The sequence below is a fragment of the Chelonia mydas genome, chromosome 10, assembly GCF_015237465.2.
Source record: "Chelonia mydas isolate rCheMyd1 chromosome 10, rCheMyd1.pri.v2, whole genome shotgun sequence".
Lineage (NCBI taxonomy): Eukaryota > Metazoa > Chordata > Testudines > Cheloniidae > Chelonia > Chelonia mydas.
In genome coordinates, this window is record NC_051250.2 from 34504398 (window position 1) to 34532245 (window position 27848).

The 27848-nt window shown below is 43.4% G+C and overlaps 1 protein-coding gene across 5 annotated transcripts in view; it reads left to right on the forward strand.

The window, feature by feature from the left end:
- The window catches only part of XPO6 (exportin 6), a 113460-nt gene that overhangs the window by 43454 nt on the left and 42158 nt on the right, over nucleotides 1-27848 (forward strand). For all 5 annotated transcript variants that reach the window (XM_027834013.3, XM_037909962.2, XM_043523605.1 and 2 more), the window contains 6 exons: nucleotides 4254-4413; nucleotides 5059-5136; nucleotides 10652-11108; nucleotides 14874-15000; nucleotides 15915-16024; nucleotides 27019-27127. In XM_027834013.3, coding sequence (XP_027689814.2) covers nucleotides 4254-4413; nucleotides 5059-5136; nucleotides 10652-11108; nucleotides 14874-15000; nucleotides 15915-16024; nucleotides 27019-27127 — 1041 coding nt within the window. The remainder of the gene's footprint in view (nucleotides 1-4253; nucleotides 4414-5058; nucleotides 5137-10651; nucleotides 11109-14873; nucleotides 15001-15914; nucleotides 16025-27018; nucleotides 27128-27848) is intronic.

Consider the following 27848-nt stretch of genomic DNA (forward strand, 5'->3'; position numbering starts at 1 on the left):
TGCCCATGTTACAGTGCAGCCGCAGCAGCGCTGTGACGTGGGCAGTGTAGTCATGCTTTATCGCTGGGGGGGAGCTCTCCCGGTGATAAATAAGCACCCCGAATGAGGGGTAGTAGCTTTATTGCTGGGAGCATGGCTCCCGGCGATAAAGCGCTGTCTGTACTGGTGCTTTTCAGCACTAAAACTTTTGTCCCTTGGGGGTGATTTCTCACACCGCTGAACAACTAAAGTTTCAGCGCTGAAAGTAGCAGTGTAGACACAGCCTTAGTCTACACTAGGAACTTATGTTTGTATAACTACGTTGCTCAAAGGTGTGGAAAATCCACACCCTGAGTGACATAGTTGTACTGGCATAAGTTTCTAGCGTAGACACTGTGATGTTGATGGGAAGGCTTCTCCTGTCGACATAGCTTCCACCTCTTGGGAAGGTGAAGTACCTGTGGCAACAGAAGAAGCAGCACTGTAAGTGTAGACAATCCCTTATTTTGATTGAAGAGTAGTTTATTTGGATTATTTTAAAACTTATTAATTGATTTAAGATAAACCAAAATGAGCCTAATTTAAACTGAAGTGTCCACACAGTCCTGTCCACTGATGTGACTAAATTAATTTAAAATCACATTTTTAGTCAAACTGCTCTTCATGTAGACAAGTCTCACTCCAGTTCTTTAAATCAATTCGCACCTCACCCCTAAAAGTCAAGAGTGCACGTGTTACCACAAATGTATTTTACATTACTTGTCACATTGAGAAATACCAACTCTGCATATGCGGTTTCAGTTACTGGTGGAAGTCATCTGTTTGCACAATAGCCTCTTTGGTGGTGAAAATACAACTTATATCCTTTCCAGAAACTGACTTGCCATGTCTTGAATAAACAGCGTTAGACAGCTGTCCACAATTAGAGCTTTGATTTTTGTGACTTATGAAAAGGCTTTACCTAGGTTTCAATTACAATGCTCTCTGAACAGGTACTGATTTTTGCAATATATTGTGGGATATCTAAGTGACGAGAGAGCCTATTTTGCATATTTTATTTTGTTTCTCATGTATTCTCTTTTGCTGGGACATGGGGAGTGCTCCCCCATTCTCTCTAGTTTGTAGTACAAATCCTTAAAAGAAATATTCAAAGAGAAGTGTAGGTGTAGAAAAAAATTATGCTAGACTTTGAAGTACCCAAAAGTGATAAAGTACCTAAAAGGGGTTCTCATCACAATCGTGTTAGGCCACAGCTTTTAGTTGCTTTTTGAACTACTGATAAATTGTTCTATCCACTGTTTCCTCCTCTTTTGATATATTATTTGACCCAATTTTGTCTGCCATTCAAGCCTTAAAATCATATTTGGAATCTGCAGAAGTCTCTAACCTACTTCTTTTTCAGGGAAAGTTTTTTAAGTAGTTGAGAAAAGCAATACATTGTATTAAATGGTACTAAGACCCTTGCAGATGATTTTGCTTAAGGATAGTGCAGTTCTTTATAGAAAGCTTGATATATTTGTGAAAATATTAATTCACGTACTGTTAGGATATTGGGTCTTAACAGTTGCATGCCACTGGTTTTCAATAAACTTCAGTGACATCTGAAACTATTCTAGGAAGAAATTTTAAACCATCTTTGAAGTTGACTAAAGCAGTCCAGGTCCCATTTAAATTTTCTCCTCTAATTTCTGCTTCTCTGTGCCACACACTTGCTTCAGATAACTAATAATGTAAGATCATGTCTGAAGTATGAAGTAATAGTATATAACTTACACAAAAATCTTCTTTGTTTAGAACTACACAAATGCATAGAAGTTGTTGGTGCTTAAATCTGAATTCTTGTTAATTGGTATAGCTTCATCAATAGAAGAAGCTTGTCACTTTTGATCTTTTTGTAGGTTATATGAAGAGGGTCTATTCAGACTATACTAAGAACACACAACTGTGAAAAAAGAATTGATACACTATAATAAGTTAACCTTTACATGAGCTAATTATAAAAATGTAGGGCTTGAGAGGCCATCTAGTCCATTCCCCTGCACTGAGGGCAGGACTGGTGGTTTTCTCTAATCTGTTGGTAAAAATCTCTAGTGGTGGGGATTTTGCAACCTCCATTGGTGGCCTGTTCCAGAGCTTAACTACCTGTGTAGTTAGAAAGGTGGGGTTTTTTGTTTTTGTTTTTTTTATATCTAAGCAAAATCTCCCTTGCTCTAGATTGTCTATTACTACTTGTTCTATCTTCAGTGGACATGAGAACAATTGATCACAGTCCTCTTTATAACAGCCTGTAACATATTTGAAGACCATTATCAGGTCCCCTTTCAGTCATCTTGTCTCAATACTAAACATACCTGGTTTTTTAACCTTTCTCCTAGGTTAGGTTTTCTAAACCTTTTATCACTTTTGTTGTTGCTCTCTGGACTCTCTCCAGTTTGTCCACGTCTTTTTAAAAATGTTTTGTCCAGAACTCAGGCCTCACTAGCGCTGAGTATAGCAAGACAGCTGCCTCACGTGTCTTATATACGACACTCCTGTTAACACATCCTAGAATGTTAGCCCTTTTTTTTTTTTTTTTTTTTTGCAACTGCATCACATTGACTCATTCAATTTGGGATCCACTATAACTCTCAGATCCTTTTCAGCTGTACTGTTACCTAGCCTGTTCCCCATTTTGTAGTTGTACATTTTATTTTTCCTTCCTAAATGCAGAGTACTGCACTTGTCTTTATTGAATTTCATCCTGTTCGTGTCAGACCAATGCTCTAATTTGTCAAGGCTGTTTTGAATTCTAATCTTGTCCTCCGAAGTGCTTGCAACCCTTCCCAGCTTGCTGTCATCTGTGAACTTTAAGCGTACTCGCCACTCCATTATTAAAGTCATTAATGAATATATTGACGAATACTGGACCGAGGGCAAACAACTGTGGAGCCCCATTAGGTACGCCCTCCCAGTTTGACAGCGTTCCATTGATAGCTACTCTGAGTACAGTTTTTTTTAACCAGTGTGCATCCACCATATAGTAGTTTCATCCGATCAGTGATGTCATGATACATGTGTATGTGATGCTAGCCTAACTCACGTGAGTAAAATGGAGTTGCTTTGATATCTTGTGATGCATCGTGATCCACTTGGAAGTTGGCTGCAATTAATCTTTACCACCAACACAAACTAGAACATAAAAAACATGCCAGCCTGACTGTTGCCCTGTTTGACAGGCCATAATCACTACCACGAGGGTGCTTAGTTTCCAAAAATCAAACTCTTCTACAGTTGCTGTTGGGTTCCATCTACACTGGCTCTTTTTCACCCGCTTAAAGTGTTAAATTGTTTTAATACATATCAGGCTAAACTAGTTTATGATCAGGTCTGGCAAGCTAATATGAATGGGGCAAAAACTACATAAAGCAGATTGACTTATGACTCCCAAAGATTACCCTGTGCTTTTCTTTAGCTATACTTCGAGAGAGTAGTGAATATCTGGTGTCTGATATTCTAGGCTAGAAGTAAAGGTTCCTTTAAGTTTTGAAAACAGTTTGAGGTTCAACACATTCCTCAGTCTCTCACCTCCTCAGTTCTTGAATTTATTTAAATTTAATATGTCAAGGTATCTAAACCAGGCTTTAGATACCTTGAAAACATGAAATGTACAGTAGTGCAATGTACTCTCTCTGGACCCACTTCGTTCTCTTCTGCACCTGTTGGGGAAAGGAAACTTCTCACTTTAAAGGAAATGTGATTTACAATAGTATTGAAGTGAGTATGCCAGGAGAGACTAGAAAATCCTTAATTACTGTTTCTTTTGATGTAATTTTGGCTGCAGTTACTTATGATCTAAATTTCCACTGGTGTAGCTGCTTGGCTGGTGGCATACGTTCCTAGCATGAGAGAACTACTTCAGGAGCAGCCTGTCATTTAGAGTGGTCTGTGATGCCGTCCTAATGATCAGCGACCTCCACAAAGGGAGAGGAAACAACTCTGACTTGTGAACATGTTGGAGCAGGGAACATGTGTGACCGCATGACAGCTCTATTGAGATCCCAAGGATTCCCATGCTACTAGGATTGGTACATCATGATGATCATAAACTGGTGCTTCAGGAAAACAACAATCCATAGTTATATTCCCCCAAAGTATATTGCAAAAAATGATTTAGTGATGAGCATGGCCCCAGAAACTTGGGAGTGTCCATAAAGACTGATCTTGTGGGTTTCTGTAACACTTAGTCAATGAACAAAATGCTAGTGACATTGTTCATATCTTGTTTGTTCTTCCAGTTGATTCAGTCCCCTGTGACCACTCCTCTTGGGCTGATCATGCTGAAGACTACATCGGAAGAGTTGGCGTGCCCCAGGGAGGATCTTAGCGTGGCACGGAAAGAAGAGTTGCGCAAACTGCTCCTGGATCAGGTACAAACGGTACTTGGGCTTCTCACAGGTAAGTATAACTGCACTTGTAGGGTTAGAACAAATATCTGTCCCCTGCCCCTTTCTGCAACAGTGTGTGAATATGTAAAATGCTGGCAGACTTGCAGCTGTGAAGCTGATCATTCAGTGAAACAAGAACCCCACTAGTTATGTAGTGACTGCTTCCTGGTGGCTGAGTTCTTAATTCTGCTGTGTAAATAGCTTCTTGAATAGCTTATGATGAAATCTGATGACTCAAACTAGATTATGCAGCACAGTAGCTCTAATAGCTGTGATTGGTCGTCATTGTTTATAAAGATGGACTTGGACCAAGCAGATATGCTCCCATGCATGAGAACTTAGTGTTGTCTTTAACTCTTTATAAATGAAGAGCACTACAAGTTTTATTATTAAGTGCTGTACAAGTTCTAATCTCCACAGCCGCCTGTGAGGATACTTAATTTCTTGTGCTGTCACTGCAGTAAAAAGGAATAAAGATCTAACCTATACATCTGAAAGTGTCTAGCTCAGATGCACTTAGGTTTCCCAGGTCAATTGCATGTACCTTGAGGTGGCTATCCTAAATTAAGGAAGTTTGGGGTAAAGATAGTTGCCCTGTATGAAGTGTCTATGAACCTAGCTGGGCTCACAGCACTCTCTTCCTCTTTCTTGGCAGGTATTTTAGAGAGCATCTGGGACAAACATAGTGTTACTTCTGCCACTCCACCACCATCCCCATCTTCAGGAGAAAGTGGTATGGATTACTAAAATTTAATACTTAATTTGTATGTATTGGACATAGATTTTGGTTACCAACATAAACCAAAATCGCTAAGGTACCCACAGTACATAGCACAGATCTATCCCTGTCGTAACATTTCCTTCCCAAATAGCGATCCATAGTCAGACAAATGTTTGACTGGAAAGATATGCCTTGTGCTGTGCTCTGAAAGTCACCAGATTTAGGTGGACAAGGAAGCCTGCAAAAATAGGGGGGCCAACCAATCATGACAGGTCAAATTTGACCGGTGTTGCAAGCCTGTGTGCTAGATAGGAATGCCACTCACTCAAATTCAGCCCAGCCGCTCCTTTGCCATACCAATAGGGAAGGGGCTCTACCATTACGCCAGCCAACTCCAGTCAGCACTGTTCCCACCTGTCGCGTCCTTGCCACATTCAGATTCTCAAAAGTGGGGGGTGTGGCGCCGTCTTAAAAAGTATGGGGGCTTGGGGGTAAGGCCCTTTTGCTGGCTTCCCCGGTCTCTGGCACGTATGGGTCCAATAGAGGAAGCAATCTTTAGGGCTTGGGACTCTCCACTGAAAATGTGCTACTTCCATTCAAGACTGCATATGTGGCATCTAAGCTGTCAGCGCTTTTCCTGTTGCGGTGGTGCAAAGGAGGAAAGGCTGTTGAAAAATAGCCAGTTCCTAAACTGTCTCTGACATCAGTGTTGGCTTTCATCTATGAATTGCAGCTGTAAGTGCATGGGAAGCCAGGAAAGACTGCAGTCTTAGCTGATTCATAGATTCCAAGGCCAGAAGGGACCGCTGTGATCCAGTCTGACCTTTAACTTCTAATATACAGCTGTGGCTTTCAACATATTGACTATCAATAACATATTCAAAAGATAATTTAAACACATACTCTCTACCCACTTCCCCCTCTGACTACATACACAGCCGCTTGCACAGCACCATTAGGACAAGTAACTGCCTTTAGAGCTTGGCTATGCATCTGCTTTACAGCTGATTCATATACTTGTCTCTCTTAACTAGCTTTGAAAATGGAGTGTGCACATTGCTTAAATGACTAAGATGATGTGCGTGTTATAGATAGTTACGCTTTTGCAATTTGGAGGAAAGGGAACTTGTAGATCCAGGAGATTGAACAGGAGTAAATCCCACCCCATTGTTCTGAGGACCATCAGTTTCCTTGCTGTCTCATGTATCAAATGATCCGAGTTCAACTAGGCTTCTTTCTGCAGCAACTAAAGAGTCGTAGCCCTTTCTTCCTCCCTTGTTCTGAGAAACAAGAACAAATATTGTGATGCAGTTTCCCATCTAGTTGTATAAAGTAGAGTTTAATTGAAACAGCTGTTAAATTAAAAACCTCTCCGAAGTTGTCTCTACCCTCCACAGAAAAATTTCACAAACTTGTGCTAGTTAAGGATGTTTAAATCTAAAAGGTCAAGTCTCATAGAGAAAAGAGGAAATTCTTCTACCAAAACAGTGACTTATTTCTTCACACTAGTGTTGACATGCAGTTACAGTAAAAGCTTCTAGATCACATAATGCATCCTGTGAATTAATACAGTTCTTCCGCTGTAGTAAAACTAAAGATGTGTGTTGGAGCAGATTCCACTTTTCTTCTCACTTGCCATTAAGAACAACTACCCTGATGAACTGGTACAGATCACTTCTCTTTGCTCAAACTGCTCTAGTCCGTTTACTTAGGCTGAGTAACTCCAAAGGTTATCAAACCAATTGAAAGAATTAAAACTTACAGTGCAGCAGCTTTGGGGACTGCACATGTTAGGATATTAGTGTATGTATCTGAAACTCCTCTAGAAGAACAGTGGTACCTAGTTGTCAAGGGAAAAATTCTTTAACCTTGTTGCAGGCTAAGTATTTGAAGAATCTGAGTATTAACAAAATAAAACAGTACAAAATAGCATATTGCAAGAATGAACTGCATTGTTTGGTCTAGATTGGTTCCCTGTATGTAAGCTTGACACTGATATGGGCATGTCTTCCTTACACTGCTGTTCAACTAGTATATTTTTGTAGTGCAGTGTTGATTTACCAAGATTGTCCTTGGAAAAACACTTGATTAATGCTAGTTTGGCGTTGCTAGTAGCAAATGACTCAGAAGATTGGAGTGATAAATAACGTGGACAGAGCATTCATACAGAGTAGCATGGATTGCTTGGTAAATCGAGCCCAGTCAAACTGTATTTTAGTACAGCCAAAGCAAGGCCATGCAGATAAGAACAAAGAAGGCAGACCATGCCTATAGAATGGGGGACTGTGTCCTGGATAGCCGTGATTCTGAAAAGACCTCCATGGGAGTCGTAGGATTGAGCAATTCACCATGAGCTCCTGTGCAGTACTGTGGCAAGAAAGGGGTAAGGTGATCCTTGGATGTTTAAACAGGGGAGTAGGAAGGTTTCTTTACCTGTGTGTGTGATGTTGGTGAGACTGATACTGGAATAGTGTGTCCAGTTCTGGTGTCCATATTTTATAAAGAAGGTTGAAAATTAGAGAGGGTGCAGAAAAGAACCAGAAAAATGATTTGAGGGCTGGAGAAAATGCCTCAGTGAGAGACGTAAGGAGTCCAATGTTTATCTTATCAATCAAAAGAAGATTGAGAAGTGATGTGATTAGTGTACAAGTACCTCCATTGGGAGAAAATACCAGGTACTAAAGGGTTAGCGCAGAAAGGTGTAACCAGAACCAGTGGCTGGAAGTTAAAGCCAGATAAAGTCAAACTAGACTCAGATTCCCAGGCCAGAAGGGACCACTGTCATTATCTAGTCTGACCTACTGTATAATGCAGGCCAGAGAATGTCCCAGAATAATTCCTACAGCAGACCTTTTAGAAAAACATCTAATCTTGAATTAGAAATAAAGCACAAGTTTTAACTCTACAGGGTATTAACCATTGGAACAAACTACCAAGGGGGAGTGGTGGATTCTGTCTCTTGTCTACAAATAAGGCTGGATGCCTTTCTGGAAGATATGCTTTAGTCAGATGCAAGTTATTGGGCTCAATACAGGGACAACTGGGTGAAGTTCTGTGGCCTGTGCTTCACAGGAGGTCAAGATTGGATAATTTACTGGTCCCTTTTGGCCTGAATCTTTGAATCTCTAAAACTATGAGATCAAGTACTTAAGCTTGTCAGGTCACATGTGATTCCAGTTCATATAATAAAGCATCTGTGTTTTACTAATGAGACATACAGAGCCTTTAACTTTGATTTTCTATTAGCATAGATGGCCCTTGGCACTTTCTTCTTTTTTTATAAGTTTGAATGTAATTAACTATATACTTAGGTATGAAACTTTCAAACAGGCACGATAAGGGCTGGGATCCTATATTTAAGCTCTATAAATATGTAACAGCTGTATTTACAACCAGAACTCTTTTTTTTTTTTTTAGAACTTAAGTCTGCAGTGTTTCCATGTTTTTCTAGGAAAAGCAAAGAGAGAGTTAAGACCCCTTAAATCTGTTTAAGTGGCATTTATGCACTGTAGGAGCTTCACATTTTCCATACTTAGGGTGTGTCTACACAGCTGGTGATAAAGCGCTGCCCGTTAAAGCGCTGCCGGAGCAGCGCTTTAACGTGGCTGTGTAGTCGCAGCTCCAGTGCTGGGAGAGAGCTCTCCCAGCACTGTAATAAAACCACTTCTGCGAGGGGAATAGCTATCAGCGCTGGGAGCGCGGCACCCAGCGCTGCGGCACTATCTACACTGCCACTTTACACCACTGAAACTTGCGTTGCTCAGGGATGTGTTTTTTCACCCACCTGAGTGAAGAAAACTTCAGCGTTATAAGTGGCAGTGTGGACAAGGCCTAACACTCAAGCTAGGAAACTTCTGCAACCTTAGGCCCTCTGGTGGGAAATACTGGGGTCTTTGAATCAGCAGCATGTTGTTGAATGGTTTAAGTTCGCAGCCGGCCTCTCTTAAAGTGTTGCTTTACTTGAAAGTGACTACGTGAGAACGGTACTACTATAGTCAAATCTGTTTCCTGGATATATTCAGCCATATGTAATGAACAAAGTGAATAACTAAAAAAAATTAAAATGAACTGCCTCAGTTCTACTAACCATGCAGAATTTAACATAGCTAGGGGAGAGTGACTTTGAACCTCTTTCTCCTTGTGCATCAACATAATTGTTCCATAGAATCATAACTGGTTTATTAGTTCTCAGTTGTAGCTGACAGACTCCCTTAAAAGCTATGAGGTTGCATAGTTGTGACTGAGGGCATAATTTCATGACAGTGGGTCTGCATATGTCCCAGAGGACCGAACCTAATTTGCGCAATGTCTTGCTGGTGGTGATGCACAAGAAGGTAAAACCCTAGTTTGATTTAGATTCTTTGGTGCATTTGCGGGAGGGGAGAAGGAGGCAGGAGAGCTGAACCAGGTCACGCTTCATTTGCGATGTTAACGTAGATGTAAATAGTGTGAGGCTGTGAGAATCTGGAAGTTAAGATCTAAAGGACAGAAGCATCCAGTTACTCAGCCCAACAGCATGCGTCATTCACAGTGCTGAGAAGCACTTGTCAGAATAAACTGGAAAATGTGTGTAAGCAAGTGTAAAGGGCAGTTCTGAAGCTAGTGGTGATAGCAGCCACCTTGCTAAAAAATGGTGTCACTTGTGTTAGGGTAGAAGATCAATCACAGGTTGTAAATCGCATCATAACTTCATTAAGCACTTTAAAAGTAATCTACTGAAGCAAGATGGAAACTGGATTGTAGTCTCTCATGCTACCAATGTCTCCGATTACTTCATTTTTAATAAGAGGCTAAAAAAGGTAAAATGTGAATAAAAATTTGCACTGTGATATGTCAAGTGCTTATGAAGTTCTACATATTGCTATGTGATCTGCATACTTTTGAGATACTTGTTAAATATGATCTAGTCCACGTTAGAAATGAATACCTTCTAAATATTATTTTTTTGTAAGTAAGCATTGTATTACAGACAGAATCCACAAACTTTATTTTACGTGCATGGAAAACATAACTTTGCCAATGATTTCATTATGCAAGTAAATTTTATAGCTGGCTCCTAAACCCTAAAATAGGTTTATAATGAAAATGCTACCAGAGCCTTAATTAAAGCAGTGCTTGTGTGTGCCACACCAGTAAAGCTGGCAATGTAACATGCTGCAGTACAGAGCTGAATTCTAGCTTTCATTCAGTTGTTTTATATACCTCCTCTCAACTGCAGTGCCGCCTGCTGCGGAGTGTCTTAGCCAGACTGAAAGGTTTGGTCAGTCTGAAACTTTAGAACACAAAGGAGGTAGCTGAGGTGAGACGGGATTGCCTGGTATGCTTTGTAGAATCCTATCGCTATTAATGGCATGTTGCATTGAATGCTTGTCTTTAGGTATTTAACTTGTTAGATGCATAAAGAGCAGCAGTTAAATGCAAAAAAAAATTGCTTTTGATTTATGGTCAGGATTTAACTCTGCACATCTAGTTCCCCTCTGTTTGGTATGCATACTGTATTTAGGAGTGCATATGCTTTATTTCCTAGGTGGTGACCTGTTAAGTAGCCTGTTGCAGAGTCCCAGTGCAGCCAAATTATTGAATCAGCCAATCCCTATCCTTGATACAGAGAGTGAATATATTTGTTCACTAGCATTGGAGTGCCTGGCCCACCTCTTCAGCTGGATCCCTCTGTCTGCCAGCATCACTCCTTCACTCCTCACGACCATATTCCACTTTGCCCGCTTTGGCTGCGACACCCGAGCCAGGAAGATGTCTTCTGTCAATGGCAGCAGCCAGAACTCTGTCTTGGGTCAAGAGCGTGGTAGGCTTGGGATCCTGGCTATGTCTTGCATCAATGAACTTATGTCAAAGAATTGTGTGCCTATGGAGTTTGAGGAGTATTTGCTGCGGATGTTCCAGCAGACATTCTACCTCCTGCAGAAGATTACCAAGGAGAACAATGCCCACACGGTGAAGAGCCGGCTAGAGGAACTGGATGAAAGGTAAAAAATCAACCAGCTAAGTAACTGTGGTAGGATCTTTTGCTTACTAAAAGACTGTCTATACTGACTTGCTGTCATGCATGGTGTGTTTTAATCACCTTTTTTACAGAGCTCTGTGCTGCTGAAGGAGAGCAGGAAGGTAGGTGTGTTCAGGTAAGTTGGTGGCAGGAGGGTTGACTTTGCAAAGTGACTGGTAGTGTAGGTTTGTATTCTTTCCTATCCTCTTCCTCCCCACTCCCCGATTCGTTACTGTTTGACTGCAGGTATGAGGTGGCACAAGAGCTGAACCTGCCCTTCATTCAGTTGTAGCAGAGCAACAGAAGAGGCACAGTGAGGTAAAGGAATTGAAGTATTCCCTTTTCAGTTGATATCTGCCATCTGTCTGTTTTAAAGTCATGTTTAAAAGGAGTGGGCGGCATGCTCCAGGTCACTCCATGGCTTTGAAGAGAATGAAACCTGGCCAGTTTCATACCTTATATTGGGACTTGAGAAGCATATCTGTTTTTTTTTTAAAAAAAAAAAAAGCTTTACAGGATTTTGGAAACTTGAGGTTGCTTGGGGTGTTAATACGCTAATTAACCAGCCTTATGAAAGTAGTCCCAAAATTGAAGGTGCCTTCATGCATTTGTTAATTATAACTTATATCCGTGTAAAGGCTTGATAAGCGGAAGCATCTGGGAGGCTTCTAATTCCTTTTTCACTTCCAGAGAGATATGAAGAAACTTGTTGCCTAATTCATTTACGAATATTTGACATCTTTCATGAAGACATACTTCCACTTGTTTTGACAGGAGGGAAAGTCATGTTGTGTGGTTGAACTTTCCATGGGTTGAAATAGTCATTTGTGTAGCATAGCAGACAACTACGGATGTTAGCTTCTGTTACAGCACTGCTGTAGGTTTTAATTTTGGGAGCTGGGCTGTCTCCTGATGCTAATGTTTGCAGGATACATTTTCTGATGTTGTAATTACGCAAATGTATCCAGATTCACAATTGTAGCCTGTTGCTGTGGATGCATGGTGATAGAAGTAGATGAGCACGGCACTGCACTACCAAACTTCTACTAAACCTTTGATCTTCTTCCCAGACATGACACCCAAGTTTCAATCAAAAGGTTAATGGGTGTGCACAACAGAGGCACTTTGTAACTTCAACACAGGTGTAAGTCTTGGTTTAGTAAAAACAGGTCAATATATAATACAGATGCAGTGCATCTCTTGCTCTCTCTCTCTCTCAAATTGCCTTAGATCTTTTTCAGCTGGCTTCTTCAGATATATTTTTAACTCTTTTGGAATTTAAATCTAGAGTAAGAGTGAATTCTAATTATCCATTTTCTTGACTATCCCATTAGCTTCGACATTACTTAGCTTCCTAAAATCAGGTGTTGGGTAGGGAAATTGAAATCTCTAATTACATGTTCATTTGGGCATATGGATAGAGAACAGATGTTTTCAGGAAAGGTAAGCCAAGTTAGTAATGCTGCAGTGGGAAAGAGTTCTTTCCCTAGCAGTGTAACAGACTTCAGTGCACAGGGATTTTTCTCCACAGGATATGGAAGTTCTTCTAGAGCCCCGTTTAATTTTTACATGTTGAACACAAAATGAGTGCTTTTGGTGGTGGTCATGTTCAAAGATCTTGAGGTCCATAAGTGAATCTCCCTTTTTGTTAGTGCTTAATATGATTTGAATCAGGGATGTAACCTAGATATTTTGGCTTAACTTTATAGACTTCTCTAGCTTTTTCATGAGTAAAACATTCTCTGGACAGGTTGTCCTACAATCTCTCCCTCCTGTGGATTAAAGATGCTACAGGCTGTCAAATGGTTTTCCTTTCTTTGTTTTAAGGTTAGCTTGATTTGCAAGACTTGGAATTGACTCAAGTCAAGTTGTCTTCTCACTTGCCATTTTTAACTTGGCATGCTGCTAAACAAAGCTGACATTGTTGCAAAATAGTGTGAAACTACATAGCAATACCTTATCTTCCACCTTTAAAACCTTGATTTCCTTAAAAGTTCACTCTTATCTGGGACAGGAGTGACATGGGGTGATGGTTGGTTACTAGTTACTTTATTTATCATGGAGTTAGCGCAGTTTTGAGCCTTCTTGAACTTGTAAACCAGTACAGAAAATGTTAACTTTAACCACATTTTGCAATATCCTATTTGTGTGGCATTTAATTTCAAGTTTCCAGTACCTTTAATGAAATCCGAAGTGTAGTAACTAAGTATAAATGGTAATTCCAAAGCTGACGACTGGCTTAGTGGCTCCTAGAGGCCTACATCCATATAAAACTTTCAGCAGATCTTGGCTTAAAGAAAGCACTGAGCTCAGGATAACTGTTTCCCACTAGGTCGCTTTAGTTTTGAAGTATTTGGCCAATGACCAGTACACGCTTAGTGGGAGTCCCTCTTGCCAAGGAGACTGGTGCCAAATGAATTATAAATATAGTCTTACTACCTCATGCATTCCAGCAATTGTGTGGGTTCAGTTTCATAGTGACCGGTCAGGGAATAATGCAACTTGCTGTTCCTGTTCAGTAATGACTCTCTAGTTTGGAGCTAGCTTTGTTCAACTAAAAGGAACAATTTTTCTCACAGTGAGGTTTGCCAGACAGATACAGTGTTTCCCATCAGCGCAGCTGTAATAAGGGGCTGTCGTTCCTGAGTGTCTTAAAATTTTGCCACTAAAATTATTTTGGTGTCTTCAGCTGTGTGATGTTTCTTTTTTTAAAAATTTCTTGAAATACTTTTTGATATTTAAGAACTCTAAACTGTCACATCGGTGGGAGAGATCAGCTTTTAAGCATTGCAGTTATGTAACTACATCAATGGGGTTCTTGGTATTAGAGTGTTCCACAAAGCATCCTGTGCAGTGATGGCATACAGATAGCTGTTTTCTTGCAGTCAATACGTAATTAAAATGATATCCTAAACTCTGGTAAAGCTCCATATTGCACAGTGCTTGTTCACTCCACAGTAACAGCCCACACTGCAGTGGCCTTTATAATTGTTTTTTTAGCAATGCTTTCTTGAAGCCTTAACTACTTACACTGCCATGGAAGTGTGTCTAAATTTTGGTGGTAGGTTCCATTGTGGGCCCTTCACTTCATATACTGTAGCATCAGAAAGACACAGTGTTAATCGTGGAACTGACTAATCCTAGATCTGGAGAAAAAACTGACAAGGAGTGTTTAAATCTTCCTAAAAGAGATGCTCTAGTTCAATCACAAGCTCTTGGACTGGATGCAGGAATTATTAGGTTATATTCGCCCAGTCCCTGGTGTACTTTCTATTTATCTCTGTGAAATGGGTGTTGCCGTTGGTGTGTTTTTAATACCAGAAAATCAATTCCCAATGTCTGCGTGTATCCCATTCAACAGTATCTCCTGAGTGTTACATTCTGTTGACTAATCCCATCCATATCCATTCAGCTACGATGGGTCTTGCTGCTAGATATATGTAGCACTAAGGGGATTGCTTATCTGAAGGCCTTATTTAATTCATATTGTTTTATCTGAACACTAAAGTTGCTTTTGACTAGACTGTCTTTTCTGCTGTGTTTCAGGTGTTAATGGAATGAAGGGTTGCCCATCCTGTAGGTAATTGTTGCAGGGCTTTATATTTTAATTGTACTACTGGCTATTAAATGTAGTTGGTTTTTTTAATGAAAAGGTTTTGAGTGAATTTTTCACTATTTCAATGAAATTATTTTCCCCCCATGGCTTCCTTCATGTTTCATCAGTTGTTTTCTCTCCTTTTTCCTTTAGCTACATTGAGAAGTTTACAGATTTTCTGCGTCTCTTTGTGAGCGTCCACCTAAGGAGGATCGAATCATACTCTCAGTTCCCAGTGGTTGAATTTTTGGCTCTCTTGTTCAAATACACCTTTCATCAGGTACAGCACTGACACTGCTTTTATCTTATTCCATCCTTCTTTGTATGTCCTAACCATGCAGGATACGAGTAAAGGATAGCTTATTTCCCAATAGGTCTGATAGCTTAAAGGCAGCCCACTAAAACTTCAGTTTCATGCCTTTTTAGCAACTGAACATGTTATCATGCAGATTTCTACTGGCTTAACACTTTGGGACTTCTTGGAAGCCTTCATTTACTTTCTAATAGCATAACATGCAGGAAATCTTGCTCCTGGCCCCAAATAGTTGAAAAACGGTCAGATCTAGTTATCTTACAAGAATGACTTGGCTGGCTTTTATCTTTGCTGCTGGTTTAATTGGGTTTGAAGAAACTTTTTTGAAAAGTCTCTGTATAACCCCTATACATCTATGCTGGGGGCTGGCTTTTTTGTCACTTCTGAAACTGTTGCTTTTACAGCTTCTCTCAGGCTTCATGTGGGATGATTTTTATCTTTTTTTTTTCCCCACATACCATGACCTAGAGTGAGCGTCACCTTAAACCTGCTACAAGATTAACTGCTTTCACACCATTCAATGAAACTTACAACCTTATTTGCACTCTTAATTATTCATATGTTGTGACTGGGGCAGGAAGTGTGACAGGAAAGATACTTGCATAGTTCAAAGCCACAGGGGGAGTTGGTCAGAAGCGGGACTAGAGCCTGGGAGGTCTTGGCTCCCAGTCCTAAGCTCAGACCTCACTCCCCTTTTTACAGTTCAGACAAGCAGGGTTTTTCCAAGTGACACCGAAAATTCCTCACTAAAGCAAATCTGCATCACTTAATGGAAGTGTCCTTCTATTCTTGAAAGTACACACTAACTCAAATTCTGGCTACACATGACCTATATTTTACTGCAGTTCATGATGTTTAACATGGGGTTTTGTGTATTTCAGCCTACCCATGAAGGTTACTTTTCTTGCTTAGACATTTGGACGCTCTTCTTGGACTATCTTACTAGTAAAATTAAAAGTCGTCTAGCAGACAAAGAAGCAGTACTCAACAGGTAAGCAATGCCAGCAGCTGTTAACACAAAAGAGCTTCAGAGGTACTGCATAAAAATAGCTTTGTCTGTGTGGAGCTCACGCTTGCCTGCTGTTTATGCCTGAGTCATCACAGTAAGAGTGAGTCTGTCTTGCATTTCCTAATTATTTTACCTGCAGAGACCATTGTAACAAAATGTAGTTGGGGGTGAGAGGTTCTACATGTTTGTGCAGTTCAAGACCTGACACTAAAGTAAAGAGGCAAGAACTGATACTTTGGAGAATAAAACTGTACCCTAGCCTGGCAACGTTGCATTATAGAATACTGGGTTGTCTGAATTGTATATGTTGATACGTGGATGACATCTTTCTGTGTTGGTTAGGTATCTAACAATAACATGTTAGACATAATTCCTGGCTTTTGTTGGGACTTTAATATTCATCAGTTTGACTACTAAGAATGCAATATGAATTCTGAAGTTTGGAAATATTGCACACCGGTATCTTTTTGCAGTATCGCACTTGAGGAAAAACATTAATTTTTGCACAAAAATAATAAAGCTGTTTAATCAAGCTGCATTTTGTGTATAAACTGTATTTTTGCTTTATATAATATGACTATAGGGAAGAAAGATGGTCCGCTGGTTAGGGTACTGACTAGGACTTGGAGAGCTTTGGGGCCAAGTCCCTGATGTACCACAGACTCCCTATGTGACCCTGAGCAAGTCACTTTGTCCCTCTGTGCCTTAGTTTCCGCATCAGTAAAATGGGGATAATAGCACTTCCTGCCTCATGGGATGTTGAGGGTAAATATTCTGAAGATTGAGGTGTTTGGATATTACGGCAGTGGAGACCATTAAAAGATAGATTAAAAACAACTCTCACTGGATGCAGCACATGACTGAACATAAGAACGGCCATACTGGGTCAGACCAATGGTCCATCTAGCCCAGTATCCTGTCTTCCGATAGTGGCTAATGCTGGGTGCTTCAGAGGGAAGGAACAGAACAGGTGATCACCAAGTGATCCATCCCTTGTCGCCCATTCCCAGCTTCTGGCAAACAAAGGCTTCAGCGCATGGTTTTGCATCCTTGCCGATCTTGTGTTATGAGAAGGAGTAAATAATGCTTCCTTATTTAATTTCTCCACACCAGTCATGATTTTATAGACCGCTATCATATTTCCCCCATTATTTGTCTCTCTTCCAAGATGAAAAGTCCCAGTTTTATTAATCTCTCATCATATGAAAGCTGTTCCATACCCCTAATCATTTTTGTTGCCCTTTTCTGTACCTTTTCCGAACCTTTTCCGACTCCAGTATATCTTTTTTGAGACGGGGTAACGAGATCTGCATACCGTATTCAAGATGTGGGCGTGCCATGGATTTATATAGAGGCAATGTGATATTTTCAGTCTATTACCTATCTCTTTCCTAATGATTCCCAACATTCTGTTCACTTCTTTGACTGCTGCTGCACATTGAGTGGATGTTTTCAGAAAATTGTCCACAATGACTCCAAGATCTTTCATGAGTGGTAACAGCTAATTTAGACCCAGTGTATAGTTGGGATTATGTTTTCCAGTGTGCATTACTTTGCATTTATCAACATTGAATTTCATCTGCCGTTTTGTTGCCCAGTCACTTACAGCTTTAAGTGCCATGCTCTTCAAAGGTGATCCTAACTCAAAGCCTTTGTGGTCAGAATGTTCAGGCAATGGGACTCCGAACATCTGACCCTGTGGGGCACTGTTTCTCAGTTGTATTTTCATTCAAGGGAAAGTTGGGTGGAAGTACAGAAAACACTGAATTTCCATTGTCTAAAATGCTTCGTGGTGAGAATGTTACCACCACTGTATTGTGTTGCTGCTGAAGTATGAGGCAGTGAACATCATTCACTATCAAACAGTTGACAGATGTTTGGTGTCCAAATTATTTCTTTTAGTGGGATTCTTGACTTAATATATTTTTTAAGTGAGCCTATAATAAAGTGGCTATTAAAAACGTGATTTTGAAGACTGTTTTCAGATCAGGCTAAAATAAGGTTAAAAATACATGGTATGTTTGTTGAATGACTTAATATACATATGCATAACCGTAGAAACCAGAAAAAAGCAAAATTTTGTTGATGACAATCTGTGATTATAACATTTTCTGACAAAAAGTCAAAGAAGCTCAGTCATATGCCTAGCTGTAACCCATATACTAGACCAAGAATATAGCTAAAGAATGTTACCATTAATGAATCAGCAAGTTTTATGGTTTATGGATTTTAAAAACAAAGTTACCTGGTGAATGTTTCTCTATTAAGAGAAATGCCTTAATACCACCATGGGTGTAAGGGAATTGAACCTATAACACAATGCATCAGGTAAGATAAAGTTAGCAGTTTCTCGTCTTTGGCTGCTTGTCTGCTTATGCTTAAAGCAGAGAGTTCAGCCCCTGTTTCATAGATCCCTTTGCTCCCGCTATTTTGGCAGCTCTGAGCAAATATCTCCGTTAGCGTCTTAAAACTGCTTAGCATAGGGACAAGGGAGACCTGTATTCAAAGTAGGCAGATTTAAAACTCTCCGCTACATGTTATGGTCTGTGCTAACTACAAGAAGAACCTTCCTTTCTTCAAGTGATTGTTCATGTCCAATCCAATTAGGTGTGCACGCGCCGCGTGCATGGATGTTGGAAACTTTGTCCCTTAGCAGCTCCCTTCGGGATGGCAGGGGAGCCCCCTAGAGTGGCGCCCTCATGGCAGTGTATATATTACCCGGCTGGCCCGACCCCCCTTCAGTTCCTTCTTACTGTCCGTGGCGGTGTTGGAATGTTTCTCTCTCTCGCTTGCGAGTTATCCCTTAGCTTTTCGTAGATAGTTATCAGTTAGCTAGAAATCCATTGTTTCAGGTGTCTGGAAGCTAGTTCCAGCACCAGCCTTGGGCTGCAGGGCATGCCGCAACCCCAGGGTTTCAAAGCTTGCGCCACATGCCGCAAGTCTATGCCCAACAGCAACCCCCACAACTCCTGTCTCCGGTGTCTCGGAGAGTCTCATCAGGCAGAGCACTGCAAGATCTGCAAGGCCTTTAAGCTGCACACCAAGAAAGGAGGAGACTTTCGCCTTAAGCAGTTGCTCATGGAGTCCGTGTTACAACCACCAGCTTCTGACTCACTGGCTTCCTCGGTACGAGGTGCCCCGGTGTCCATGTGTGAACCGGCACCGCAAATCATCAGCACCGAGACGGGATGACCAACTTCAGCATTGATCCACTTCTCCGGCACTGACTAAGCGGCACAAGCAAGGGGAAAGAGGGCGCTCTCCCCATAGAGCTACTAAGCCGCTCAAAGATACTCCCGGCATGCAAAGACACATTGTGGACCCGAGCCAAGAACTGGCACCGTCGACTCTGGTGCCACAGGCCCCATTGAGTCCGGTACCCTGTGGATTCCGTGCTGACATCGGGCTGGAGGAGATCCTCGAACACCTCTCCCCACCTGACACTTTTGAGGTAGCAAAAGACCTCATTGAGTTGTCGGCACCAAGCCCCCTCCCATGCAGGGAGAAGCCTTCGGCACCACCTAGAAGTGTGCCGTCCAGAGGGAAGCCGGCAATGGTGCGCCACTCGAGGTTACCTTCTCGGCGCTGCTCATGGCACCGCTCCCGGTTGAGTTTGGCGTCCTATTATTCCCCGGCACCTACAACCAAGCATAAGGTTACGGCATCGGAGCAAACCAGCCAGTGGCGACTGCACGCCGGTCCCCGACACCACTGGTCACCCTGCACCGGAGTACAGCACTGATGGCACCGAGTGTGAGACACCGATCCCGAGATTCCCGGTACCGTTTGCGGTCCCGGTCAGCCAGGCACTGCTCCCCGGCACCCTGCGACCACTCAACATTCAGCACTGCCGTGGTCCTCTCAGTCAGCATCCTCTGGATCCGAGGCCAATTCCGGTCTCTCTAGCTATAGTAGACATAGAGCAATAGCTAGCAGAGAATCCCAACCAGCCTGGCAGCCACAATGGCCCCCTCCAGGTCAGTGGCCCTTCTGGACCCCATGGGCCTACCACCAGCAACAGGGCATCTCCTCCAGAGCCTCTAGGTCTGGACAATCTGTGACGCCATTCCAGGTCACCACACAGGCACCAATCAAGGACAAGGGAGGCCACTTTCTCTAGGCCACCCCTGGACCCACAAGAGCAACCAGTGCCTCCAGGCCCAATACCCGAGGCAGCGCCAAGCTCTTCAACACCTGGAGAGGTGTCAGCCCTCCAGGGCCCTGAAGTGACCCAGGTCTATGGAGACATGCAGAAAGGTCTAGATGAGGACAGCCAACAGCACCTCATGTCAGTCTCAGGACCGCCACCCGTAGACCACAGGGTTCACCAGGAGCTGCTCAACAACATCGCCCTCAATATGGGCCTTCAGGCGGAAGAAACAGTCGAGCAGGAGGATTCAGTGGTGGACATCCTGGCTCCCAGTGGTCCCTCCAGTGTTGCGCTCCCTCTCATAAAGACCATACAGTCGAATTACCACTCTGTATGGCAGACCCTGGCCTCCATCACGCTGACAGCCGGGGGGGTAGAAAGGAAATACTTTGCCCCTTCCAAGGGCTACGAGTTCCTGTTCTGCCATCCGACTCCCTGTTCCCTAGTCATTTCAGCAGTCAACGAAAGGGAACGACATGGCCAACAAGCCTCTGCCTCAAAGGCCAAGGAAGCTAAGCGTTTGGACCTCTTTGGTAGAAAGGTCTACTCCTCCGGGGGCCTCCAGCTACGTATAGCCAACCAGCAGGCGATCCTCAATAGACACAACTTCAACTCTTGGAGGGCAAAAAGAAAAGGAGTACTAGGGGCACCTTAGAGACTAACCAATTTATTTGAGCATAAGCTTTCGTGAGCTACAGCTCACTTCATCGGATGAGCTCACGAAAGCTTATGCTCAAATAAATTGGTTAGTCTCTAAGGTGCCACTAGTACTCCTTTTCTTTTTGCGAATACAGACTAACACGGCTGCTACTCTGAAACCTGTCTTGGAGGGCAGCGTTCAAGTTTAAGGATCGCCTGCCCCAGGACTCTCACTCTGAGTTTGTAACTTTAATGGAGGAAGGGAAGGCTGTGGCTAAGACTTCCTTACAAGCCTCCCTCGATTCAGCGGAGTCTACGGCCAGAACCATTGCCTCGGGGATAGTCATGCGACGCACAGCGTGGCTCCAGGCATTGGGCCTCCCTCCAGAGGTCCAAAATACCCTCCAAGACCTTCCTTTTGAGGGTTCGGGCCTTTTTTTGGAGCAGACTGACTCCAGGCTGCATGGCCTTAAGGATTCTAGGGCCACCCTGAAGTCACTAGGAATGCATGTGCCGGCAACCCAGAGAAAAGCCCTTCAGCCCTCAGCCTCCGCAGCAGAGGCAATATCAACCCCGACCCAGGCAGGAGCCATATCGCAGGCGGGGCAGAAATAACAGGCACAGACAGAGCAACACACCTAACCAGGGCCAGAATAAGCCCCAGCCCAGAAACAAGCAAGGGTTTTGAAGGCATGCCTGAGGACAGTGTACCAGCCCAGTTCCCAGATCCATCCCCATGGTTTTAAACTGATTATCCCACTTCTGCCATGCGTGGTCCCATATAACATCGGACCAATGGGTCTTAACACACAGTACAGGTAGGATACTCTCTCCAGTTTTCCTCCTCCCCTGCCTCCCACCCAACTTCCCCGTCCCTCTTTAGAGACCCCTCTCACGAGCAACTCCTTCTGCAGGAGGTTTGTTCGCTCCTCAAGATAGGTGCTGAGGAGGAGGTTCCACAGGAGCTAAGGGGAAAAGAGTTTTACTCCCGTTACTTTCTAATCCCCAAGGCAAAGGGGGGTCTTCGACCCATTTTAGACCTTCGCGGACACAACAAATTTACGGTCAAGCTCCAGTTCCGCATGGTCTCCCTGAGCATTATTATTTCCTCTTTGAATCCGGGGGATTGGTACGCTGCCCTTGACATGAAGGACGCATACTTTCATATCGCTATTCATCCAGCACACCGACGCTTCCTCTGGTTTGTGATAAACCAACATCGCTACCAGTTCACGGTTCTCCCGTTCGGCCTGACCACAGCCCCCTGAGTCATCACGAAATGCATGTCGGTGGTGGCAGCCTTCCTGCAGAAAAGGCAGGTTCGAGTGTACCCGTACCCCGACGACTGGCTTCTCACAGGTCGTTCCAGGGATGAGGTCCAGCCCCACGTGACGATGGTCATGGACACGTTTCACAGACTGGGGCTCCTCCCTAATGTGCCCAAATCTTCTCTCATACCCACCCAAAGGTTAGAGTTTATAGGGGTAGTCCTGGACTCGGTACAGGCAAAAGCGAGCCTTCCAGGGCCCAGATGCCAAGCCATAGAGCAGATTGTAAATTCAGTGCTTCGGTATCCCACTACCGTAGTCAGGTGTTGCCTATAGCTAATAGGACATATGGCAGCATGCACATATGTGGTCAAGCATGCCCGACTGAGACTCAGACCCTTACAAGCGTGGCTCGCACTGTCTTACCATCCGTACAGAGACCCCCTGGACCTCGTGGTGACTATCCCGGCACAAGTGCTACAATCCTTGCGCTGGTGGCTGGACCAACCAGTGGTCTGTGCAGGGGTCCTCTTTGCCAAGCCCAACCTTCTCTGAAGTTCATAACAGATGCGTCAGATCTGGGCTGGGGCGCACACATAGAGGACCTGAGGACACAAGGCTTGTGGTCGAGGGTCGAGATACCTCTCCGTATCAACCTGAAGGAGCTCAGGGCGGTTCGTCTGGCCTGCCAAACCTTTCACGCCACATTACAAGGTCACAGCATGACAGTCCTGACAGACAACACCACTGCCATGTTCTATATAAACAAACAAGACGGAGCCCACTCCTCACCTCTCTGCCGCGAGGCTCTTCTTCTCTGGGACTTCTGTATAGCCCGATCCATTCAGCTGAAGTATCCTACCTTCCAGGAGTGCAGAACGAGCTTGCGGATTGCCTCAGCAGGTCTTACCACATGCATGAGTCGTCAATCAGGTCGGACATCAGACAGTCAGTCTTCCAGAAGTGGGGTTAATACCATGGGGCGGGGTATGCCTTGCCTCCTATCCCGCTTGTCCACCTGGTCCTCCTCAAAATTCGCAGAGACAGGGCGACGGTAATCATGGTCGTCCAGTCTTGGCCCCAACAGCATTGGTATACAACCCTATTAGAGCTGTCCATAGACGCCCCGATTGCCCTGCCCCTCCACTGAGATCTGATCACGCAGGACCATGGGCGCCTCCTTCACCCGAACATGCAATCTCTGCATCTCATGGCGTGGAAGCTCTGCTGCTAAATTCCATGGAGAGCCAGTGCTCTGTCGGTGAGACAGATTCTCCTCGGCAGTAGGAAACCTTCCACTAGGGCTACCTACCTCGCGAAATGGAAAAGTTTTTCCTGTTGGTATGAACCCAAGCATCTTCAGCCGCTCCAGGCTACCATCCCAGTTATTCTAGAATATCTCCTACACCTTAAGCATCCGGGTCTGTCCCCTTCCTCCATCAGAGTACACCTGGCAGCCATTTCAGCTTTCCAACCAGGGGAGTCTGGGTGCTCGGTATTTTTTAATCCCATGGTGGGGCGATTCCTCAAAGGTCTGGAGAGGTTGTTCCCGTATTTCTTGCCCACCTCTCCCAACCTGGAAATTAAACTTTGTCCTCTCCAAACTCATGAGCCCACCATTTGAGCCCCTGGTCACTTGCTCCCTCCTCTACCTTTCTTGGAAGGTGGTGTTCCTGATGGCTATTACACTGGCAAGGAGGGTGTCCGAGCTGAGAGCCCTCACCACTGAACCGCCTTACACAGTGTTTCATAGGGACAATGTGCAGCTTAGACCACATCCTAAATTTCTCCCCAAGGTGGTCTCCCAATTCCACATGGGTCAGGACATTTGCTTACCGGTGTTCTTTCCAAAACCCCACAAGAGTCTGAGACACCACAGCCTACACACACTGGATATCCAGAGAGCCCTGGTATTCTACATAGAGTGAACAAAACCTTTCCGCAAGTCGACCCAATTGTTCATTGCCATAGCTGACAGAATAAAGGGTCTTCCTGTCTATGTGCAATGCATATCGTCCTGGATCGCAGACTGCATTTGCATGTGCTATGAGTTGGCCAAGGTCCCAGCCCCAGCAATTACAGCCCATTCAACCAGAGCACAAGCATCTTCGACAGCCTTTCTGGCTCAGGTTGCTATCCATGAGATTTGTAAAGCAGCCACCTGGTCTTCAGTGCACATGTTTACAGCCCACTATGCTGTTAACCAACAGGCCAGAGATGATGCGGCAGTCGGCAGAGCTGTTCTTCAGTCAATTGTTCCATGACTCCTACCCTCCTCCAATGGTAAGCTTGGAAGTCACCTAATTGGAATGGACGTGAACAATCACTCGAAGAAGAAAAGACGGTTACCTACATTTTTGTGACTGTTGTTCTTCGAGATGTGGTGTTCACGTCCATTATAATACCCACCCCCCCTTCCCCTCTGTCGGAGTCAACGGCAAGAAGGAACTGAAGCGGGGTCAGGCCGGCAGGGTAATATATACACCGCCATGAGGGTGCCACTCTAGGGATTCCCCTGCCGTCCCGATCGGAGCTGCTAAGGGGAAGAGTTTCCGACGTCTGTGCACGCGACGCACGCACACCTAATTGGAATGGATGTGAACAACACATCTCGAAGAACAACCGTTATAAAAAGATAGGTAACCGTCTTTTCCCAGTGAGCATGCTATATATAAATAACTGATGTGTTGCCAAAAAAGACATTCAGACAGGAACAAGTGCAAAACTAGCTAACCCAACCAGCCCATGTCTGTTCAACCCTGGGAGTTGCTTTATTGGATTTTTCAGATGCGTTCACGTGTGAGAGCTTGCTAGTCCAGTCTCAATAAACTGTTCACCAAGGTGCACACAATTATGCCGAATTTTCACTGTTCGTCACTCTTCTCCCTCTTTTCCCACAGTGATCACGGGCATATGCCTTGCCTAGTTATATATATTCATTTTTTGTGATATAGGAAAAACTCAGAACAATATTAGCTTCTTTTGTTGGAGATAGAGTATCTTTCTGTGATGATCAGAAATGCTATGGGCTGCCTAAACTTGTATTGCTCTGTCTGCAAAGGTGCCTGTTTTTAGCTAAAGCTTCTATGGCTCTATCAAATAGGCAGACTGTTGTAGAAGTGTTTGTGTCTTAATTTGATGATGTAGGTGTGGTTACACCACAGGAACAGCATGTGAAACTTCCTGTTCCCTGTGGTTTATGAATTTTACATTTTATCCAGTAGCATAACATACAAATTACCAAATCCAACTTTACATCATTTTTTTCAGTAACACGCCAGTAGTATAGTAATCCTTCAGTGAAAACATCTGGCTGCTCCGTTAGGGGCACAGCTGGCTGGACTGTCCCTTACATTGCACTATGCTCTGATTCTTCTTGTTACTAGTATAGAGAAATTCCTAGCTTTCCAACCTGCTCTTTTCTGGAGAAAGACATGACCTGAGACATTCTTCAAAGCAGTTTTTTTCTAAAAGGATGGTGGGAAACGTTGGGTCTCCAGAGCAACTTGACAGTCCTGTGTCGCTACTGGTGGCTGCTGGCTGTGTTCAAGCCCAGGGCTGTTCTGTGTTGATTTTGCAATTTGGCATTACTCATGGTTGATTGTGTGGGGAAAAAACTCTTTTGACTTTTGTATGCTACATTGCAAATACCTTGAGAGTAAATCAAATCTGTTGCTGGCAGTAGTGCTATAGTAGGGGTGAAAGAATTATCATGACTTTTTCTTCTTGGACAATAACTGGTCAACTTCAAAACAGCAAAACAAGTCCGACATCAGTGGGAGCTACAAGGCGCTAAGCACTTAAGAAAATCAGGCCACTTATTTAGATGCCTAAAGATAGGCACTTACGTGTTTGAAAATCTTAGCCTAAACCATGTGAAGGCACTGGAAGACATAAGTACTCTGGGGATGACCTTCTAGTTTAAACCGTTACTACCTGGCCCACAATCCTTCTAATTATCTGAACCTTTGCTGTATAGCTAAGACTTGAGGATTGGTTTTCCCACCCCACCCGTTTATACAAGTTGTTCTCTCCCTTGGACAAAGGTTAATCAGAATAATGTGGTCAGAGCAAGTGGTGTTGCAGTTTTGAAGTTATTTAATTGGTTGCCTATCTGTATTATAGGATTTTGATAACTGTGGTTGGCATCTCTGCTTAGCTTTTTAGTAGCAAGAAGCAGAACTTGATCATTGGTTATAACCCATCTTTGCAGGTCTACGTTGGATATTAAACCTACGCTGGATATTCGATATTTCACTAGGAGGGTGGTGAAGCACTGGAATGGGCTACCTAGGGAGGTGGTAGAATCTCCATCGTTAGAGGTTTTTAAGACCCGACTTGACAAAACCTTGCCTGGGATGATTTAGTTGGTGTTGGTCCTGCTTTGAGCAGGGGGTTGGACTAGATGACCTCCTGAGGTCTCTTCCAGCGCTAATCTTCTATGATTTACAAGCACTGTCCACTCCTTGAAAGAGGCACAGTTAAATGGCTACTAGCAAGCAGGAGCCACATAATTAGTAGCAAGTTCTTTCAAAAGGAGACCATTCATTTAAAGCCTGTCCTGTCGTGCTTCGCTGTCTTACGGATCTTCTTTCTCTTCAGCTCCCTCTATTGCTGTTAGTTTCCTGTCTAGCTTTCAAAGTTGAGTGGGTTATCGGTTCTTAGTGCAGTTTCTCTGCATCGTCCTATGGCACATACTTCCGTTTAGAAAAGCTGTTTACAATTTAACACTGCTGTGGCTGTCTGGTGTCTCCCCAGCAAACAAGTCTGTAAGGCAGCGTTGTAGGTCCTGAGATGCAAAAGTTTGCCCTAAGCTGATACAGGACCTACCACTGCTTCTCACTGGAAGGGGGTGAGGGTTCGCAAGAGTATTCTGCTAGAATTCCCTTTCCTCAGTCTTGTGCTTTTTCTTGTGGCAGGTACGAAGACGCCTTGGTTCTACTGCTCACAGAGGTTTTGAATCGAATACAATTCAGGTACAACCAGGCACAATTGGAGGAACTGGATGACGAGACTCTAGATGACGATGTAAGAAACCGAGACTTGGTTGGAAAACTGCATACCTAGACACTAAACTGCTGGGTTGTACTGAGTACCTCTGAAACTTCCTTCCAGGATCTACTTGTGGCACCTTAGAGACTAACCAGTTTATTTGAGCATAAGCTTTTGTGAGCTACAGCTACTTCATCGGATGCATACTGTGGAAAATACAGAAGATGTTTTTATAAACACAAATCATGAAAAAATGGGTGTTAATCACTACAAAAGGTTTTCTCTCCCCCCACCCCACTCTCCTGCTGGTAATAGCTTATGTAAAGTGATCACTCTCCTTACAATGTGTATGATAATCAAGGTGGGCCATTTCCAGCACAAATCCAGGGTTTAACAAGAACGTCTGGGGGGGGGGGGGGGTTAGGAAAACAAGGGGAAATAGGTTACCTTGCATAATGACTTAGCCACTCCCAGTCTCTATTCAAGCCTAAGTTAATTGTATCCAATTTGCAAATGAATTCCAATTCAGCAGTCTCTCGCTGGAGTCTGGATTTGAAGTTTTTCTGTTGTAATATCGCAACTTTCATGTCTGTAATCGAGTGACCAGAGAGATTTAGGTGTTCTCCGACTGGTTTTTGAATGTTATAATTCTTGACATCTGATTTGTGTCCATTTATTCTTTTACATAGAGACTGTCCAGTTTGACCAATGTACATGGCAGAGGGGCATTGCTGGCACATGATGGCATATATCACAT